This window comes from Rhinolophus ferrumequinum, chromosome 11 (assembly GCF_004115265.2).
Source record: "Rhinolophus ferrumequinum isolate MPI-CBG mRhiFer1 chromosome 11, mRhiFer1_v1.p, whole genome shotgun sequence".
NCBI classification, from domain to species: domain Eukaryota; kingdom Metazoa; phylum Chordata; class Mammalia; order Chiroptera; family Rhinolophidae; genus Rhinolophus; species Rhinolophus ferrumequinum.
Window position 1 is genome coordinate 83,539,836 of NC_046294.1, and position 19,754 is coordinate 83,559,589.

General features: G+C 49.2%; 1 protein-coding gene across 4 annotated transcripts in view; it reads left to right on the top strand.

Annotated features, from left to right (window-relative positions):
* The first annotated feature begins 8,116 nt into the window (after positions 1-8,116).
* ZBTB16 (zinc finger and BTB domain containing 16) overlaps positions 8,117-19,754 on the top strand; it is a 184,225-nt gene continuing 172,587 nt past the window's right edge. The window contains exons 1-3 of one of the 4 annotated variants that reach the window (XM_033120216.1): positions 8,815-9,120; positions 11,254-11,317; positions 12,177-13,535. In XM_033120216.1, coding sequence (XP_032976107.1) covers positions 12,268-13,535 — 1,268 coding nt within the window. In that variant the 5' untranslated portion in view covers positions 8,815-9,120; positions 11,254-11,317; positions 12,177-12,267. Of the gene's footprint in view, positions 8,666-8,794; positions 9,121-9,231; positions 9,387-11,253; positions 11,318-12,176; positions 13,536-19,754 lie in introns of those variants that run through there. The other 3 variants (XM_033120218.1, XM_033120215.1, XM_033120217.1) reach the window with 3 other exon arrangements.

Below are 19,754 nucleotides of genomic sequence, written 5' to 3' on the forward strand. Positions count from 1 at the left end.
CCACTGGCCCATGTGGGAATCGAACCGGCAGCCTTCGGAGTTAGGAGCATAGAGCTCCAACCACCTGAGTCACTGGGCGGCCCCAGCCCTCTATGACTCTTGTTGCCCAGTATCACTACGCTAAATACACATGGTCCAGGTGAATTAGCTGGCAACTAACAAGTGGCTACTGTCCCTGCAAGTTTCTGCTGGATAATTTAGGGTCTGGCTAATAACTATATGGCAAAGAGAAAAAGTTGGGGCTGGCAAATGACTTCTGAATACCGAGGCACCCAGAGTTTTACAACTTTTCCAGCTTTCCCACAACTCCACTTCCTATTGCCCACCAAATGGAACAGAGGACACCCAACATTCCCCCATTCCCCCAACACAAGGGATCAATCACCCCAGGATGGAGGTCTGGAGCCTCCTTGCAAGGCCAAAGTAAACACACAATGTGCAGCCTGGGAAGAGGTAAGTGGTGGGGAGTGCGCAGTCTGTGCCTGCCTCATCCTAGGCTTCTCTACAGACCCCCTGGCCTTGGAGCATAATCCTAAAGGTTACTAATAATCACAACAGGCAGCCTATCATTGCCTGCCTGTCTGGCTGAGAGGTTTACAACTTAAACTCATGGCAGAGGGAGAAATTGGCTCAATCACTTGGAGTAATGGTACATAGGGAGCCAGTTGGGCATGACTGCTATTTAATGCAAGGAAACCAGGCTGCTGCGCTTAACGTACATACACTAATAAACACGTCATGCTACAAGGTGAAAATCACCACCACCCTCTGCACTCCCCATCTCATCCCAACCCAGTAAAGAAGACCAGAGTAGGAGAATAAGGCCTCAAACAGATGCTCACAGCTACAATTATGTCAAGACTCACGGGTCACCTTTCACTTTTTAAAAAAAGACTTAAAATTTATCTATCACAAGACCTTACCACCAATATTTATAAAGCATTCTGTAGGAGGAGGGTAGAAAGAAAGCTTACCTAACAGCATTGCTAAGAATAGCTAACATTTTTCAGATCTTTTATTGTGGGCCAAACATAATCTTGTGCATCTTTCTAGAAAGCTGAGTGAGGCGGGTACTATTATTGTCCCCAGAATACAGATGAGGACACTGCAGCTCAGGGTTTTTAAGTAATTGATTCAAGATCACCCAGGACATAACAAGTAGTATTTGAACACAGACCCACGTGAGAAAACCAGAGCCCAAACTCTCAGCCTTTATGCTACACTGGGTTTTTAGGGACAAAGGAGGAAGTGGAGAATGAGAAGATCACTGGCTTGACAGTGTTCTCAACAGTCCTAATTTTATTTACTAAAGTCTTACATAGGTCCACATTATGATGCCTTTCTATCTGTCCTTCCCCAGCAAACATGCTGCTTTCCCACCACAAACAAGAACTTTTTTGAGAATTTTTACCATGTCTCAAGTACAGCATGACTATCCTGTCCCCATAGAGCTCACAGTCTAGTGGAAGAAGCAGCTAGAGAAAAATAGGTTGATAGAAACTGTCAGAATCTTTCCTAGTTTTTCCATTGGCCCTGTCCACACAGAATGCTCCCATCTCCAGTTGGTCCTGCCTTGAATTGTCAGGAGGACTCTGTGGAAGCCCCTTGTCCTAGGCGAAAATCCTAGCTCAGATGCTGTGGCCCAGCTGCTTCTATCAAACAAAACAAAGTGTATTAATAATCAGAGTAATGCTAGCTCCTATAATAAATAAACCCCAAAATATATAAAAGCTAAAGACTAGGGTAGCCAGATTTAGGAAAAAAATGTATTTCTGATACCAATTTTTTAGTATAACTATGTTCTGTGCAATATTTAGGACACACTTATCCAAAAAGTTATTCATCATTTATCTGAAATTCAAATTTAACTGTGTGTCCTGTGTTTTATTTGGCAATCATACGCAAGACATCAAAGGTTTATTTCTTATTTACATATATAAAGTCTACAGTGAGTATTCTTAGTAAGCAGGCAGCTCCCCTCCACATTGCAATTCAGGGATCCAGGCATCTTCTACCTTGGCTCTGCCATCTTCATCACTCAGCTTCTAAGGTAACTTGGAAGTTACCTTGGAACTCATGCTCATGGGGGTCAAGTCACAGAAGGGAAAGGGCATGGAGGATTCCATGTGGAAATTTTTGTGGGCCAGTCCTGGAAGTGGCACGATGGACTTCTGCTAACGGTCCATGTGTTGGCCAGAACTCAGTAACATGGCCTGTACCTAACAGCAAGGTAAGCTGAAAAATGTAATCCACTGTGCACTCAGGAAGGCATTTGCCAGTCTCTGCCACACCTGGTAATAGTAGAGCTAATCTGTCAGTACTTGTGCCTCATGTATGTCTCACATGCTGGGTTCAGTCAGTACTCCTACCCCACTGGTGTCCTTAGCAGAGGATCAGATGCTGTCTTCTCAGCTCTGGCCTGGTTAACTAATAGCTATTTGGCATTGAGAGTACGAGGCCATTGTGGGAGTAATGAGCAGTATAATTCAAATCAATTCATTTTAATTCAATGCAATAATATTTATTATATTATAAATATAATAAATATTTATTAATGCTTCTAGGATATTGAGAAAAGCTTGGTTCTATGTCCCCAAAGAAGACATAAATTGAAGTAGAACCCAGTTATATCCTCAAGGAGCTGTATACAATTAAATTTAACAGCTATCCCCAACCCTTATCTATATCCCATTGATTTTTCAAGGGTCAGTGAAAAACCCATAGCTACAAAAAAATTGTCCTAAATGTTGGGATACAGAATGGTCCCTCTGCTCCCTAATTGCTAAAACATTATGTGAGTGTGTGTGTGTGTGTGTGTATTCACACATATATATATTCACACATATATATATTCATTCATTCTTTCATTCATTCTTGTAGGCATTCATTCAATTAGTTCATTCCCTAGCATTTAGGAAGCAGAGATCTACTCTACTTTGAGGGTTGGGAATGGGAATTCTAAGTTGAAAAAGATTGGGACCTTGCCTTCTGGAAACCCACAATGGAGGGGGTGGTCAGAATGCACATAACTCATTCAGATACAAGGCAGATGGTGGGAAATGCTATCATAAACATTCAAATAGTGCTAAAGGACTTATGGGAGAAGGGAGATATTAATTCTGACTGGAAGGTGGGGTGGAGAAGATTCCATCAAACAATGACTTCCCAAACAGACAATTGAATCTATCCTGACAAGTGAGGCCGAGTCAAAGCGCCAGGCTCAGAGCCCACAACAGCCTTCCCCACATGGAGACGTTCTGTCTCCCACCTACTCAGCCCTAATGGAAAAAAGGCAGTGACCTTTTCTTAAGGGATAACTGCAAGGCAGTCTTTCATTTTATCTTAAAAATTCATTCAAATTTTGAATTCCACTTCATAGCATACCACAATTTGTTTTGCTATAATAATTCTAATATAATTGGCTTAAATTACCTGTCATTGAACAAAATAATTTCATTTGTGACTTGTGCGCCACTGACATACCACTTCTATAATATTTGAAGAGGAACTTCTCCAGAAATTCAGCTTCTGAGAGTATGTGACTGGGATTTCACTTTTCACTTATCTCTTGTCTTTTCTCCTTATCAGAATAAATGAAATATTCTGCATTAAAGACTCTGAGACTGGTCGTGAGTTTTGTGGACAGAGAACACGATAACCATGAATGAGTCCTATATAAGGCGAACACAGCAGTTTTCATACACTTCTCTCACATTAAGGAAGAAATATATGAATAGTACAATTTAGACTTGAGTTGTATTTCGGGACCATCGTGCTTCTGGTGGCAACTCCAATGAGTGTCATAACTATCACACACTCCTGGTGTCAAACAGCTGCCCTGGATCGAAATCTATAAGGATTGAAATCTGTAACTTTAAACACCTCAGAAGTTAAACAGTCAGTTATTTCAAGTTAAAAGGCACAAGAAAATGTTACGTACTTCCCCTCTTCCTGGCCTCTCTAGAATGAAACACCAAAGTGTTAGAAAGACCCCATTTCTGAGAAGGATTTGAGCATGGGTGCCCAGGGATTTAGCTATGGGACTCGCATCACTTGTAGTGGGAATTTTGCTGCTTTAATGCATGCATACTATATGGAAACCGCACCCCTTGACAGCTGCAAAATTTTAGTTTTGAAATGGAGGCCCTCTTTCTCAGAACAAAGCAGATTTCCAGAATCACCCCAAACTATTCAATGTTGGCGCTGGGCCTGTATGTTTGTGCTTATGTGTATCCAAAAGGGAAAAATGCCTTTCTCTTATGCGTAGATGCTCTTTCAAAGACAACACATTAAGACATGATGCCCAACAGCTGACAGCAATGGTTGCTATGTCTCACCCCAAAGCTTTGTGAGGAATCCCATAAAACCTGGCACATGGTTTGTGACACCCAGTGAAACACTGTGCTTCTTCCATAATAACCTGAGCCCTGCTGCCTGTCATTAAGGGACCTCTCTTATTAAGCATCTCTTTTTAAATGGCTGCCATCATCTGGTCCCAGTGTACATTAAATCCCATTATAATTATAAACACGCTTTCCCATAACATCCGTTGCAGATTTCATCCACACTGCCTACCCCCTCAGGGCATCTTTGCACTAATAACAACTCAGATTTGCTATTTGAGTTGACAACATTCGGTCCCAACACCATTTGCAATATGCTGGGGGAAGAGAGTAGAAAAAGCTTTCTCTTCTTCAATCATGAAGATTTTGGGGTCCTAGTGACTGAAGACCTCAGCGGCTAAAATAAATAACCTCTCTTCTTCTCCCTTTGAAAAGTCACTTTCTGCCCTACAGATGAGAGGAAGGGCATACACAGAACCTGGAAGAGAAGCCCAAGTGTGTAAATGCCACTAACCAGGACTCCACGGGGATGGGGGTGGAGAGGTAGCAATTAGTAGTCAAAAAAGCCATCCTCTTATTTGGTTTTCTCAGGTTCAAGTAACCAGAATCCACATATCACTTGATTATTTCCCCCCTCTGTTTTTTGGAGCAGGCATCTAAAGAAGGGACGTGATAGAATTAAATGTAAAAAAAAAAAAAAAAAAAAAGGCAAACCAAAGAAAACTATCAATATATACACTGAGGGCAAATTCGACTCTGCCTAATTTTTGACATCATCTGCATCTAGCTAGTAGATATCTGCAATAATGACCTTGAAGCATTGTAAGATCCTTTGCCACTAGAAAAGGGCACAACATGTTTGCTATTATCTTCCCCCAGGGGTCTCCAGTGGGGTAAAGATCTGAGAGTGACAGCCTGGTGCAGCCTCCAGTAGCAACCTGGAGTTGTCAATTGCAGTGGAGACTACTTTTTCCTTTCAGGGGCTTCACTGCCTGCACCTCTCCCTGAAAACACTTAATTCCCCATTCATCACAAGATTTTGGGGAAATGCAAAGTAGCTTCTTCTCCTAAAGGTAGGAGTCCTTGACTTATCTATCATGATAGGAAAGTTTACCTTTACAATTTAAAACTATTTTTCAAATAAGGAGTTGGAACAAAATGAGTTGCAACATTCCATTAACAATCAGAGTAGTCAAAACAACACTATAACCTTCTTCCTGGGCATCTGTTTAGTTGAAGTTTTACTGTAATTCAAAACTCCCTCCTCCACTTTTGCCTGAGATTTTGAGGAAGGAAGGAAAGTGCAGAGATTCTGGGGGCTCTAAGTCTATTTACCTGGTGGTTTGATTCAGTGGATAACTGTTTGGGCTTCAGCTTGGTGGCTGCTGCACAGAAGATGAGTAATAAGTGGAGTAAGATGAAAAGTAAAATTAAAATCCTTTGTTTCCCTTTTCTATCTTGCTAGAGGCTGTATAATTTGCAGGTTAAGATCAGGAGCTTTGTAGTTGGAATGGTCTGATTTAAAGTCTCAGCTCTGATGTTTAATAGTTCTGCAAACTTGGATAAGATACTTAATGTCTCTGAGCCTTTTTTCTCATCTGCAGAAATGGGGAAAATAATAGTACCTGTATCAATAGGATTGTTACAAGGACTAAATAAAACAACATAGGTAATGTGTTAAGATTCATAGTCAGTATTCAGAATGAGGTATTATTCCCACTGTCCCCTTCCTGTAAGATATCTTAGTCCTGATAAACCATCCTCTTCCACAAACTGAGCTCTGAAAGGCTGCTACCAGTGGGAGGTGTATGAATAAAAGTGATGAGGGAATAAGAAGATTTAGCAATGGAATTCCATCCACAGGTCAACTCATCTCTTCCCTTGTCTCCAGCATGACCTCCCTCAGGCTGAGGTCTCTTCTATTTTTAGGGACTGGTCAGAACTGATGTCCCCGCTTCCCTTACCACCCCTTTCAAGAAAAAAGTAAAAAGAAATTACAAATATACGAACATGAGAGAGACAGAGACAGAGAGAGAGAAAGAGAGTTTTCTCTTGTAATTTTCCATCCTGCTTGTTTTTAGGTGATGCCATATGAAATCTCTGAACTGGGGATTCTCATCAGCGTTCCAGGGACCCAAGGACATAGCTGTGGCTATAAATGGTGCCAGTTTTGGTGGTAGAGCTGCTGCCGCTTTATCTGGACCCAATAAACCTTATCAAACTGCCTTGCAGCCAGCCTTCAGCGCTAAGTGGAAATGCTTGGAACCCAATGCTGGCACTCAGCCCACAGCCTCGCCTGCCTTCCTCCTTTTGTTACCTTCTCCACCTCTTAAATTCAGACATTAATCTCTCTTTAACACTTACTAACAAGGGCTGGGCTTTTTAATAGGCAGAGTTTATGAAGCAAGGGAGATTTTCACATAGAGTATGGCATGGAAGGTGGGGGAGTCCAGGGCCATTGAGGAACTGTTCTTTCTCTCCCATTGTTTCCAAAGATTCCCTTTTTCTAACTTAAGGATTAATAGAAGATTAGGATCAAGGGCTAATTTGTGCTTCAGCTACTGCGCTGGGGAGGGACTGGTAGTGGATATGGACTGCAAGGCAGCAACCTTCAGCAGGTACCGCCTGGACAGAAGTGCAACAAGTTTAATGATTCTTCTATTGCCTTGGTGAGGCATGGGGGGGGGGGGTGTCTTTTCTCCTCTTCTGGCATCCTTCCCTTCTTCATCTCTTTCCAGACCAGTTTTCTTCACTTTCTTGAAATCCCTTTCATCTTACAGACCACGAAGACCCTAGCTAGAAAAATCGTCTATAATGGGGATTCCTCTTTATTGTTAAGCACAAGGCATCCCCAGGGCTTGGGCTTTCCCATGCCTGGGCAGGTGTTGCTGTGTACTCTATTAGAGGATAACGTTCTTCCTTCACCTGGGAGTGCGCTTCTCTGCCCTCTGCTGTCCTCTCCCCAGCACTTTCCCTGGGAGTAGGAGACAAGAGCGACACTTGCTGGGATGGAATTGCCTGTCTTTGAGACTACCCCATTAGCAGCTCTTGTGAACCCAGAACAGTTATGATTTGTAAACTCTGCCTCCTAGTGTTTTGCACCCCGAAGAGGATTTTTTGTCTCTACTTGGCTTCTGCCACCTTCCATAACCCTACAGTTCTTGGGGCCTGACTGTCCGTCTGGGCAGTGCGGAGGCACCGAGGCACACATGGGGATGTGATTATACGGAAGTCTTGTGGAAAAACTTTGACCGACCCGCTTGTCAGCGGCAGAATGTGGAGACTCAAGACTCCGTGATTGAAGCGCCGCGTTGCTAAGACTGCATGACCTCTGGGGCTGACTGTCCTGAGACCCAGGGATGGAGCTCTCCACCCCACTCTCCTTAGCGTTAGTCGGGCACCACGGCCTGCCTGCACGCAGAAAAGCGCTTGCCACCTCTTGCCCCCTACCTTCGCCAGGCTCAGGGAGAAGGCAGGGGGAGAAGGGGACTCTCTAAGGGGACTCTCGACCGCCTGAGGAAGGGCAGATTTCTTTTGGTTGCTCTACCTCCGGGTTAGTGATAAGTCTACCCTCTAAAGTGGAGCGACCAGTTGAGAAGAGGAAACACTTTGGGGGGCCTTCAAGCTTTCACCGTCCCCTGAAGCCTGCGCTGAGCAGGACGCAGTCCTTGGGAACTCTTTCCAACCGGGTTCCTTGGCGGGGGGGGGGGGGGGGGGGGGGCAAAGAAGAGGGCATGCTCAAGTCTGAGAGGGAGAAGAGTTTCTCTCAGGCCTCGACCTCAACCCCCAGGGGTCTGATAGCTGAAATGGGACGTCCACCTCCAACGTCAGATCCCCGCGGACCCTCTGGCACTTGGTTCACCACGGTCAGCGAAATCTGCGTCTGGAGACTTCTCGCAATCCGGCTGCTCATCGCCCGGAGGCACACCGCAGCCGGGAGGCACAGAAGGCCTGGGCTGGGGCTGGGAAAGCAACCTTCTAAAACCGACGTCGAAGTACAGGGGATGCAGTCCCCAGCCCGGAGCAAAAGTGAAAGGCGAGAGGACACACACTGAATTGGGACAAACAGTGAAGTCAGGGACAAAACTCCGCGCCTGGAGAAGCTGGGGGAAACAAAACCCGTGTCCAGTGGAAATTAAAAACCTCGGGGTTGAAGGTGGAGGCTGATCCCCGCACCTCACCTCCACTGCCCCCACTAGGCTTCCGAGTCCCTGGCTTTCCTCTCCACGATCTCCTTTCCTCTCCGCTAGGCGGGTGAGCGGCGGCCGCCAGCGCCCCAGCAGCAGCTAGATGTCAGGCGAAGCCCGGAGCGCCGCGCGCGGGTAAGGGAGGGGAGGGGAGAGAGAGGGAGGGAGCGAAGGGAGGGGAGGGGTGGGGCGGGGAGCGCGCGCCGGCTTGGCCAGTGCGGGGGGGGAAGGGTGGGCGGGCTGAGCTCGGGGACGGCACGGGAGGGGGGAGCGAAGGGGGGCAGCTGTGGGCAAGGAGCCCGGCTCGGCCGCCAGCACTAAAGATGGAGAGGCGCCGGGGCCTCGTAGGGGAGGGGGCTCGGCGTTGACGTGAGACGCGGCGGAGGCGCCGAAGCCGGTGGTGATTTGCTAACCTCGCAGCAGAGAGGAGTTGAGGGCGATGAGAGCGGGTACTGCGAACTGCCGGGCGATGCCGCCGCTGCCGCCGTGATACCGAGAGCAACAGTTCCCCAGCAACACCCTTCCCCGACACTGGCACACACCCCCCAAGAGGCACGCACACCCACCCCACAGCGCCCGGCTTGGCAGCGGTGAGTGAGGGGCTAGGGAGGGGCGCACCGCCCAGCGAGAGACGCGCGCCAGGGCGCCCCTGAGGCTGAAGAGGTCTGGGGGCGCCCTCGCTTCAGCCACTCGGCCGCTGAGCTTGTGCCTGATTTTATTCGGCTTGTTCCCTTCCTGCTGCTGCAGCCGTCGCCACCGCCGGTTGGGGGTCGACTAGAAGGGGGAGCCCTGGCTGTCAGCTTGGGCACAGCTGCTACCCCAACCCTTCCGCACCCGGGCACGGTCGGGGTGAGAGGTAGGGGCAGAGCGGTGTGTGGGGGCTGAGGGCGCGAGCGGAGGGTTGGGGATCGGGAGGCTTTGTACCGCCGGGGGCCGGCGGAGGAGCCGGGAGCGGGTGGGTGCTCATATGTATGCGGACCGGTGCGCGGTCGCGAGATAGGGTTGTGGTTTGTGTGTTTATTCGCCGGCCGGCTGGGAAGCCAGAATCGGGATCCGTGGAGTGGATCTGGGGGCGGAGGAGAGCAGGAGTGGGACTCACTTGGGTGTTGTTTTTCTTCGTAAAAACGTGGTGAGCCCTTTTTTCCTTGGTTGGACTTGATTCCCCCTGTTTAGGGGGGAGGGCGGCCGTGGCGGAGCTCCGGAGGGTCTTCAGGGCTCCGGGCCCTCCTCGGCTCTCGGCGGGACCGGCCGTGGCGCCGGAGCTCGCTGTGCGCTTCCGGCCGTACTCGGTGGGTGTCCCAGCTTTGCACCTGATGCGTTCGGGATGCCTTTCCCACCCCGGCGCACCGGCGGCTCGCACGCGCAGCCCCTGGAACACTCCCGCAAGCGCTCAAAATGCGCACGGTTTCGCTGGCCCGCCGACCCGCTGGAACGCACAGACGCACTGTGCAACGACTCACTCGTCCGCTCCACGGGACGCGCGCACCGTGCCTGGGCCGGGCAAGGCGGCTGCTGGAGGCTCCAGCCCCGCGCGGCCTGTGACCCTGCCCGTCGCTCCCGGGGATCACGGCCCTGGGTCGGACAGGGAAGGCTGGCGGATCCCTTCTTGCCTTTCCTCCCACAACTCTCTCCTTTGCTCCCACAACTCTCGGTCCGGCTTTTGTGCTTTCCCTTCGCTGCGGGGTGGGTCCGCCTCCTAGCCGCTCTTGCCCCGGCATCCAGCCCGCCCGGACTCTTGCTTTTCGTCCGGGTCTCTTTCGCTTTTCCTCTTCCCTAGCCCGGCTCCCGTTCCTTCTGCTGTCTGGTTCCCCGGGAAAAGTTGCTTCCCCAAGTTTGCCGAACACGTTTCCAACTCTTTGTGGGGGTGGCTGGGAACTAGGGGTGTGTGAGAGCGCGATCGATCCCCGGAGCTCGAGCGGGTTAGCGCCGGCTTTTCACCGCGGCGCAGGGCTGGGCGCTGCAGTCAGCGCCGGCCTGAGATCGCGGGCGCTGAGAGGCGAGTCGGGGGGGACGGCTGACCGAGGGCACCCTGATTTCCCTCAGGACCCAAGGAGCTTTCTTGTGGGAAGGAATTCGGGTAGCCCAGCTTCCATTCTTTCGATTGCTCCCTCCTAGTTTTCTGAAACCCTGAAGTCTGCGGGAAAGCGCATAGTGGTTAAGCAGGGATGAATGGCCATCCCATCCTTGATGGCCTTAGTCCCCACTCCAGGCTGGGCAGCAAAAGTGTCTTGATTAGCAGTCCTGTTAACCCTTTCTGCATGAGATTTGTGGCTCTGGAACCCATAAGGCTCCTTCTGGGGGCTTAGGCAAGTTGTTTTGGAAGAGTGAAGGAGAACCCCTGCTTTGCTTTGCTCCTAGGTCATTTTACTGAAATACTGGTCACAGCAAGGCAGAGGCTGGGAAGGACGTGGCCTGTGAAGTCTTTTTAACACTCTTTAAACAGTTCAGAGTCCCAGGCCCTGTTACTGATCCTGAACTGCGCCCTGGGAGCGGCCTTTGTTTCGCAGCCCTGTCTTCCCTTCATACTGGTTGTAACTCATACCATAGAGGCTGGTGCCAATATTGCTTCTAGCACCTCCAAGCCATGTCCAGCATCAGTTGCTGCTCCTAGTCATAGGACTTGCCCACTCCTGGGAGCTTGTGGGACACGCCTGGTGTTCATGTACCCAGCATGTACACTCCTGGCTGTAAGGGTGCATATTTCTTATAATCTCTCTTCTTAGGTTCTCCATGACCTGTCCTACATTTTATAGATCTTCCTGTCCACTGGGCACTTGCCAGTAGGGGGTAAGTGCGGCATCTTATATAAGTGTGCACACATGTGTTAACTCTCTCCCACTCTGGCTAGTGTGTATGCACATGCACACACACAGTCCAGATTTTTGATTACGTATACAGTAATTTTGAGGCACCTATGGGTGGAAGCTAGTGTGTGCGTTATGGGTGTGTGTTCCTGTTAGTGCCTAAAAAGGGGATCAGGACATGGGTCTATAGGTCCTTTACAGCCCAGAGAGGAGGGGAAAGACAGAAGCCCAGGGCGGCACTGGCTGATGGTGAGAGGATGGGCCTGGAGGAGGAGAGCCCTTGCCCATAGATTTCTCTGGGCCGGGACTGCAGGCTGCTAGCCCTAGCTGGGTTTGACTTTGCTTCTGGGGCTACCACAGTGAAGCAGAGTTTAGAAAAAACTTTGTTTTGAAGATGAGCTTGATAGTGAAATTGAGTGCTTTGATTGACTACAGGAATGGCTTCAGTTCTTACTAATTTTCAGTAACTGCTGGGCACCTCCCCAGAGCAAATGTTGGCCTTGCACAGGATCTCCCCACTCTCAGACTTAAAGCCCAAGACCCAGAAGCTCCACTGTAATTTTCATTTCACTTCATGTGATAGAAGTCATAGAGCAGAGAATTGGGCATATGCGATGGCAGAAACTTCTCTTTGGTCTCATTCATGGGCTTGTAAAGGCAGACTCCTAGATTTCTGGGAAGCCCCCTTTCCTCGATGAAAATCTCCAGGATTCTCTTGCTCGCTGACCCTCCTGGAGGGGTGTGCTGTGTTGTATTGTTTGAATTTTTACTTTTAGGGGCACTAACTATTCTACCTTTTGTTCTCTTATCTCTTTTGCCTCGATCCCCGCTCCCCTCTCTAGCCCTCTCCGTTGGCTCCAGAAAACCCACCCTGCCCCATCACGCAGAGCCAGGAAGGAAAGAGAGCCTCATGCCTAAGCCGCAGGGAGCACCATGGATCTGACGAAGATGGGCATGATCCAGCTGCAGAACCCCAGCCACCCCACAGGGCTCCTGTGCAAGGCCAACCAGATGCGGCTGGCCGGGACGCTGTGTGATGTGGTCATCATGGTGGACAGCCAGGAGTTCCACGCCCACCGGACGGTGCTGGCCTGCACCAGCAAGATGTTTGAGATCCTCTTCCACCGCAACAGCCAGCACTACACTCTGGATTTCCTCTCGCCAAAGACCTTCCAGCAGATTCTGGAGTATGCATACACAGCCACACTGCAAGCCAAGGCGGAGGACCTGGATGACCTGTTGTATGCGGCCGAGATCTTGGAGATCGAGTACCTGGAGGAGCAGTGCCTGAAGATCCTGGAGACCATCCAGGCCACGGATGACAATGACACGGAGGCCACCATGGCAGATGGTGGGGCTGAGGAGGAAGAGGATCGAAAGGCTCGGTACCTCAAGAATATCTTCATCACGAAGCATTCCAGCGAGGAGAGTGGGCATGCCAGTGTGGCTGCGCAAAGCCTCCCTGGGCCCATGGCGGACCAGAGCCCGTCAGTCTCCACTTCATTCGGCCTTTCAGCCATGAGTCCCACCAAGGCTGCAGTGGACAGCTTGATGACCATAGGACAGTCTCTCCTGCAGGGAACTCTTCAGCCGCCTGCAGGGCCTGAGGAGCCAACTCTGGCTGGGGGTGGGAGGCACCCTGGGATGGCTGAAGTGAAGACAGAGATGATGCAGGTGGATGAGGTGCCCGGCCAGGACAGCCCTGGGGCAGCCGAGTCCAGCATCTCAGGTGGCATGGGGGACAAGGTCGAGGAAAGGGGCAAAGAGGGACCTGGGACCCCAACTCGGAGCAGTGTCATCACCAGTGCAAGGGAGCTGCACTATGGGCGTGAGGAGAGTGCTGAACAGCTGCCACCCCCTGCTGAAGCTGGCCAAGGCCCTCCAGGCCGACCGGAGCACCCGGCGCCCACAGCCGAGAAACATCTGGGCATCTACTCTGTGTTGCCCAACCACAAGGCTGATGCCGTGTTGAGCATGCCGTCTTCAGTGTCCTCTGGCCTGCACGTGCAGCCCGCGCTGGCTGTCTCCATGGACTTCAGCACCTATGGGGGTCTGCTGCCGCAGGGCTTCATCCAGAGGGAGCTGTTCAACAAGCTGGGTGAGCTGGCCGTGGGCATGAAGTCAGAGAGCCGGACCATCGGGGAGCAGTGCAGCGTGTGTGGCGTGGAGCTTCCTGACAATGAGGCTGTGGAGCAGCACAGGTAGGCCCCTTCCCAGTCCAACCCGACACCCCGCCCGAACTCTGACACCCTGCCCTCATACCCAGCTGCTCCTGAGACGTGGGGCCTGGCTCCCTGTTATTTCTTAGTCCTGGGGGTGGGGGCACACTTCTCAAGTGTGGTGAGAGGGTCTTGGGTCTTTCCTAAGGACTGGGGACCCCATGGGCCCAGCTTCTTACCAGGCTCTTTTCTCTTTATGCTTTTGGGCTCCTGTTTGCTTTTTTTGCTGTTGGGTCTGTTCTCCTTTGCCTGGAGTGACTGATACAGTGGATGGAGGGAGAAAAGGAAGTGGGATGGAAGAGGAAGGTGTCCCATGGCCTGGAATTGGCCATGTTGCCAGGTTTCGGGTACCCAGGTTCCCATCAGTGCTTTCTGCCAAGGCAGGCCGTCTGCAGCTCAGGAGGATGGGAGGGGCCGGATGCTGCTTAGGTCACAGGAGCAGCTGCAGGTTCCGAACATCATTCCTGATGAACATTCATCACCAGGAACGTGGCTGCCTTTCTCCCTTCTCATTCTCTGTTCCTGCAAACACATTTAGAAAGAGTTGATTTAAATTCGAGGGGGAAGGATAGGTATGAGAGTCTTGGTTTTGCAGCCTGCAGAGCCTTATTCTTATCCTAGCTGTAGTCACGTTGAGTTAAATGCCACTTCGGGCCAGCATTGGCTTCCCTCTGGCTTATGTTTCCTTCTCTGTGAAATAACTGTCCACTGAGCTCTTATGACATGCCTGGTTCAATACTAAGTGCTTTATGTGGAGTCACATTTTTGTTGCAACAGCCCTCGGAGGTAGGTTCTTCCTTTATGTGGGAAGATACTGAGACTTTTCCCCCCGGGGTCACGGAGAGAGTCGGAGGCAGAGCTGGATTCAAATTCAGGGATTAACCCCTTGCATTGTGCTGTCTCTTGGAGTCATTCAGTCCGGAAGAGGATCGTGCCTGTAGAACAGAGGATTTTGAGAATTGCTCATCAGAAATGGAGCAAACATGGAGGGAATCAGTAGAGCGTTTGGCATTCACCTCCATTTGTCATAATGATATGCCCGTCGTTGTACCCTCAAGTCCCTGGGTCAGATGAATGGTGTCGAGAAATCCCGTTTCTGTTGTCACCATGATAACATTTCCTTGCATACCCTTTTGGCTGCTCTTTGGCTGATCATGGGGGCTTCTGCACTTTCACCCGCTTCTCCGTCTACCCCGTTCCTCTGTTTCTCATTCAGTACAGGACAGGATGTGAGTGAGAGGGTGTGGGGTGGAGGGGGAGGCGGCTGCAGGTTGCTCTGATCCCCCTCCCCCCAGCTGAGCCATCAGTGGCTCTGAGACTTACCTTGTGGAAAGTGCTGCTGAGCTAAATGTAGCCGACTTTTTTCCAGTGGGTGCGAAAAATAACCGCCACTCAAGTGTGTTTTCGTGTTGCTTGTACCACTCAGAAACAGACTGAGGTTGTGTTTGTTTTTGCTCAAACTTTCCTAAAGAGGAAACCCCCTCCCCAAACTTGACCAGATAAGTTTATCATCCTCTCCGGATGGGAGTTATTTCAGTTCCCTACTATGAGAAATGTCTATAGCGGAAAGTAAACTTTTTTCTGGCTCTCCTCAGGTCCTAGTTGCTTCGCTTTACCTGAGAGGGCTACAAAAGATACTACCCTCCCAGGAGTTCTACATTGCCGTTCTGTGGGACCCTTGGTCCTCTGGGGAGAGGTGGAGGACTAACCGTGTTAGACGACGCCGCAGAACACCGGGGGTGAAACTGGAGCTTGGGGTAGTTACAGAACCTTTCTGAGCCTCGTTTTACACCTTCTAAAATGGACATGGCCTGCAGGGCGTGGTGCTCAATTAACGAAGTAATATCTCGAAACCCGTAGAGCTGTGACTTTCCATAGTAACTGAAGGTGAAGAACAGACCCTTCTGTCCCCCATCTTGTGTGGGTCTCATCTCTGCATAACTCCCCTACATAGCTCCAAGTCCTAGCGTGTGGTGTCCACAGCGCTGCCTGCCTCCAGGGCTGTGTTGGCCGTATGGTGGTGCCGAGAATGTCCCTGTCCTTGTGGACTTGTGATGATGAGGCGCTGCTTCTGGAATCCTTGGTGTCACGCTGTGGGCTGCTGACATGGAGAATGTGCTTTTGACTGAGGGTGGAAAGTAAGCTGCTGCAGCCCAAGAAACTAGAGCCTGGGGCAGTGCCTTGGGTGGAAAGCTGTGAGGGTCTAAAGAAATCAAGGAGGGGACGAAATGTTCCTGTGTGTGCTCGGCCCTCGCTCTGACTGGCAGCCCTTTGGCTCCTGATCAGATGCCCTTTGTGAGAGGCCTTTCCCCTCTCCGTCAAAGCTCCTGGATTAAAGGGCTATTCCCCTATTTCCTACTGTTCTCTGTTCCTCCCTCCCCATCCCCACTACCAGTAAACACCAAAAGGCAAAACAATCGGAGTGGGAGATTCTGATGTCAGGAGACTGTGGAGTTGGCTGTAATATAACAGTGATGAACATGATGAAATAACAGGTTACAGGTGTTATTTTTAAGCCCATAGGCCAGAGTGTTGGTAAAGGTTAATACCTTGGAATTATTGCTGCTTTTTCTTCTTGGAGGAGCAGAAGGCCATGGAGAAGAAGGGAAGGGAGAGTGCTGGGAAGCCATGCAGGAAGGAGAGTTTGTTATGGAATCCCATCAATAGGTTTCCCCATGACTTGGTTCCAGGCTAGTGAGAGAGGAGCCTCTTGACGCAACGGAAAGTTGGAATGAAAGTTAGTGAAGTTGTGGTCCCTGCGGTTTAGGGCGAGATGTAAACGCTATATCACATGTAGTCATGGACTGATGGAAAGACTGGACAAAGAACTACTTGGGTAAATCAAATGGGGCTTACTTATCTAAAGGAGCCCAAAGGAAGTCAGAAAAGTCAGAAGACCTGATGGATCAGCACCATGCAGATGGAGGACCAAGCTCTGGACCCCAAAAACCTTCTTGAGTAGGCCCCCATTACAGAGGATAACATCTGAGGGGGGGAGGGCCTCATGAAGCTTCTGAAGATTGGACTCACCTTCTCTAGGCTCAGTCTTTCTCTTTCTCTCTGAAAGGCTGGAGCAGTTCTGCACATCGGCGTGTTAATATCTAATCTAGGTACCTGCTCAAATGGGCCAGGTGCACCTTCTCATTCTCAGAGTTACGTACATATATGATAAGACTACAGGGCACTGTATGGTTGGCTTACGTGTAAACACAGTCCTCATTTATCGCCCTCAGTCTCCCTAGCCTCATACAGCCTGGTCTTAGTGTGGTTCTGAATTCAGTGCTGCAGAATTAGGGTGGGGTCTGGTTTTCTAGGAGCCTCTGTATCTTCTACAGACAAACCCTTAGACCAGCTACAGTGTGTATTCTGCACGCACAAAGTAGGAACTCTTGCCTGGTTCTTGAAGGGATGCTCAGGAACCACAAAGAATGGTCTCAGCCAGCTCCCTGGACCCATGTGAGCAGCCCTTTTCAGAGGCTTCTTGGGGTCAGCTCTAGGGCGCAAGAGCCATGTACTTGAGATGTAAGAGTTCTGCCTGGCCCTTTGCCATGGTCTCTCTCAGGTGGCCAGCTGCTCTGTTTTCAGTGGTTGACCACGTAGAAGGCCAACAGCCAGGGACCTTGGCTTTGGCCACTTTGAAGAGTTTAGAAGTTGCCCTGAACTCTTCGTCCCCTTGCATCATTCTGCCAGCTTTAGTCACCTCTGAGGTCAAACCAAGTTGTGTTTGGAAAAGAGTATGCTGTGGAATAATGATAGCAATGGCTATAATGTTAATAATGCCTTCTGTCAGTTGTAGCACTTTCTCCTTTGCAAAGCATCTTTCGTGACTATTTCTCTTAATCTCACAGCCTCTCCTAAGGGAGTACAGGTCCACCATTCCACATCTGTGATAATAAAGTCTGAAAAGTTCTGAAAGCTAAAAGGTTTTCTATAAGTTTGCAGCAAACTCATTTAGTGGTAAAACCAGATCTGAACTGATGTGAGTTATATTTATCCTGTCTGTATTGAATATTCATATGTTTTGCTGCAAAAATATTAATGTGTTTGATTGCAGAGTGCTTCCTTAGACTCCGCTGGGACTGGGCAGACACTGTCAGCCCCACAGTACCTTTCTAAAATTCGAACAACTTGGATTTCTGAAGCACCCTAGGGTTTTGGATAAGGGATTGTGGACCATTCTCAGCCCCAATTTACAGATGAGGAAAATGAGCCTTGGAGCCAGTAAGTGACTTGCCCAAGGTCACATAGCTATAAATGGATAGAACCAGGAGCTCAGCTTGACTTCTAATTCATAGCCCTGGGTGCTCCACGCCAGGCCATATAAGCACATGGCCGTTGCTGCTCTGGGTCAGCTCCATCTGACCTAGTCTTTGGTTGCCAACTCCATCCCTGAGATACCACCATTGGAGGCTACAGCTATCTTCCTTGACGTCAGTCCTAAAGGTCAGGTGGCGCCTAGCTTCTCTCAGTAGCTATTTATGGCTGATCTGTCATTCACAGATTTGCCCAAATCCTTTCTGAATCCATTTCTATTTCCAGGAAGTATCCTTTGGGGGGTGATGAATGACTTAAGTTTATAACCTCCTGGGCTCCTGGAAATCTATTCTTTTGGAGAGGACATTGGTTGTGGAGATAGGAAAATGGCAGAAGGCTTTGTGGTGTTGTGCCCAGCTGTCACGGACGCCGGGCCTCTAGACCCAGCTCTGCCTTTTTTTCAGTTCTGTCACCATTGTCAGTCTCTTTTTCATCCCGAGCTTTAATTTCTGCAAAATTAAGTGCCTTGTAAACTTAGGCATTTGGCAAGCTGTTTCTGGATTGTTGAGCTCTTTAAAAAAGTTCTTCTTTTACCACTTGTGCACCCACTCATATCTTCATGAAATCCTTTTGGTTAATTGAATTTTGCTCTGTTTTGGAATCTGGATTGGCAGTCAGCCAGCTAAAATAGGGGGTCAGTTAGACTTGAGTCTGTCTGCTCTGACTTCTTTTTAAAAACCTTCTTAGGGTTACTGAGTCATATGGGATCTAGGCTGAACTCTTAGAAAATTTGAAGATGATTTATTTTATTTCCAGTGGAGAAAAGTTGCATGCTCTTTCATCTCAGTGAGAAGTTCCATTTTACTTTACTGTCTTTATTGGATGGTACTGCTAATTGTAGGGGGGAGAGGGAAGAAAGCTGTAGTTCAGCAACACTTTTTCCTTCTGCTTATTCTAGGAACATTATTTATGAATCTTTAAAATAGTGATTATCCTAAACTTAAAGTCAAACTCCATTTACAACTCTTTGAATTCTTGCTATTTTAGGAGAAAAACATTTCCAATCACTTTAATTCAGTCCAACCGAAAGCCTGAGTGTGAGTCTTGCTAAATGAATACAGGCGTGCCTCAATTTGTCCGGTGGAGGGTTCATTCCTGAATTTTCCGCGATAACTGAAGGTTTTCTTAGTCAAGTTCTGTGTCAACGATGTTAAGTGAAAGCCCTGTCTCAATGGCAGTTACTTTGGTAGAAAGAAAAATCTACCACGACATCCTTGCTGGCCTATGTCCGACACCAGGTTTGATCCATAGTAAATGCATATTTTGAACAAATGAGACTATCTGGCTCAGAATTCCAATTATACCACTTGCCAGCTGTGTGACTGTGGTTATGTTACATGACCTCTCTGTGCCTGCTTGCTCATTTGTGAAATGGGAATAATAACAGTACTTACTCAATTGGGTTTGTTAGAATAATTAATCAGTAAATATTTGTCAAGTGCGAGGAATGGTGGCACAAAGTAAGTAATCCATACATGTTTGCTGTTCTATTTTTATTGATTTGCTGTGAAGCAAGGCACACTGGTAATGCAGGGTGGAGAAATGTGTTCGCGTTGGTCCAGGTCCTGGCTTTCCTCAGAGGCATAGGTTCACATAGTGCTGTATACACTACTGCCTTGGGCCGTGTGTGTTTGGGTCTGATGCGTAGTGAGCACTTTCCCGAGAAGCTGATCTCTTGTACCTTGGTGGCCAGGGTACTCTTTGTCCCATTGACCTGAGGCCTGATGAGTCATTCCAGTTCTCACTTAAATTTAGCTGGGCAGTGCTCCACCAGCACCACTTCCAAATGCCCCAGGCGGCTCACCTATGCAGTGTCCTATTGGCCGTACATGTGGCCAGGTGAACACATCACGGTGGTCGAGGCAGAGATGAGGAGCACCAAACCAC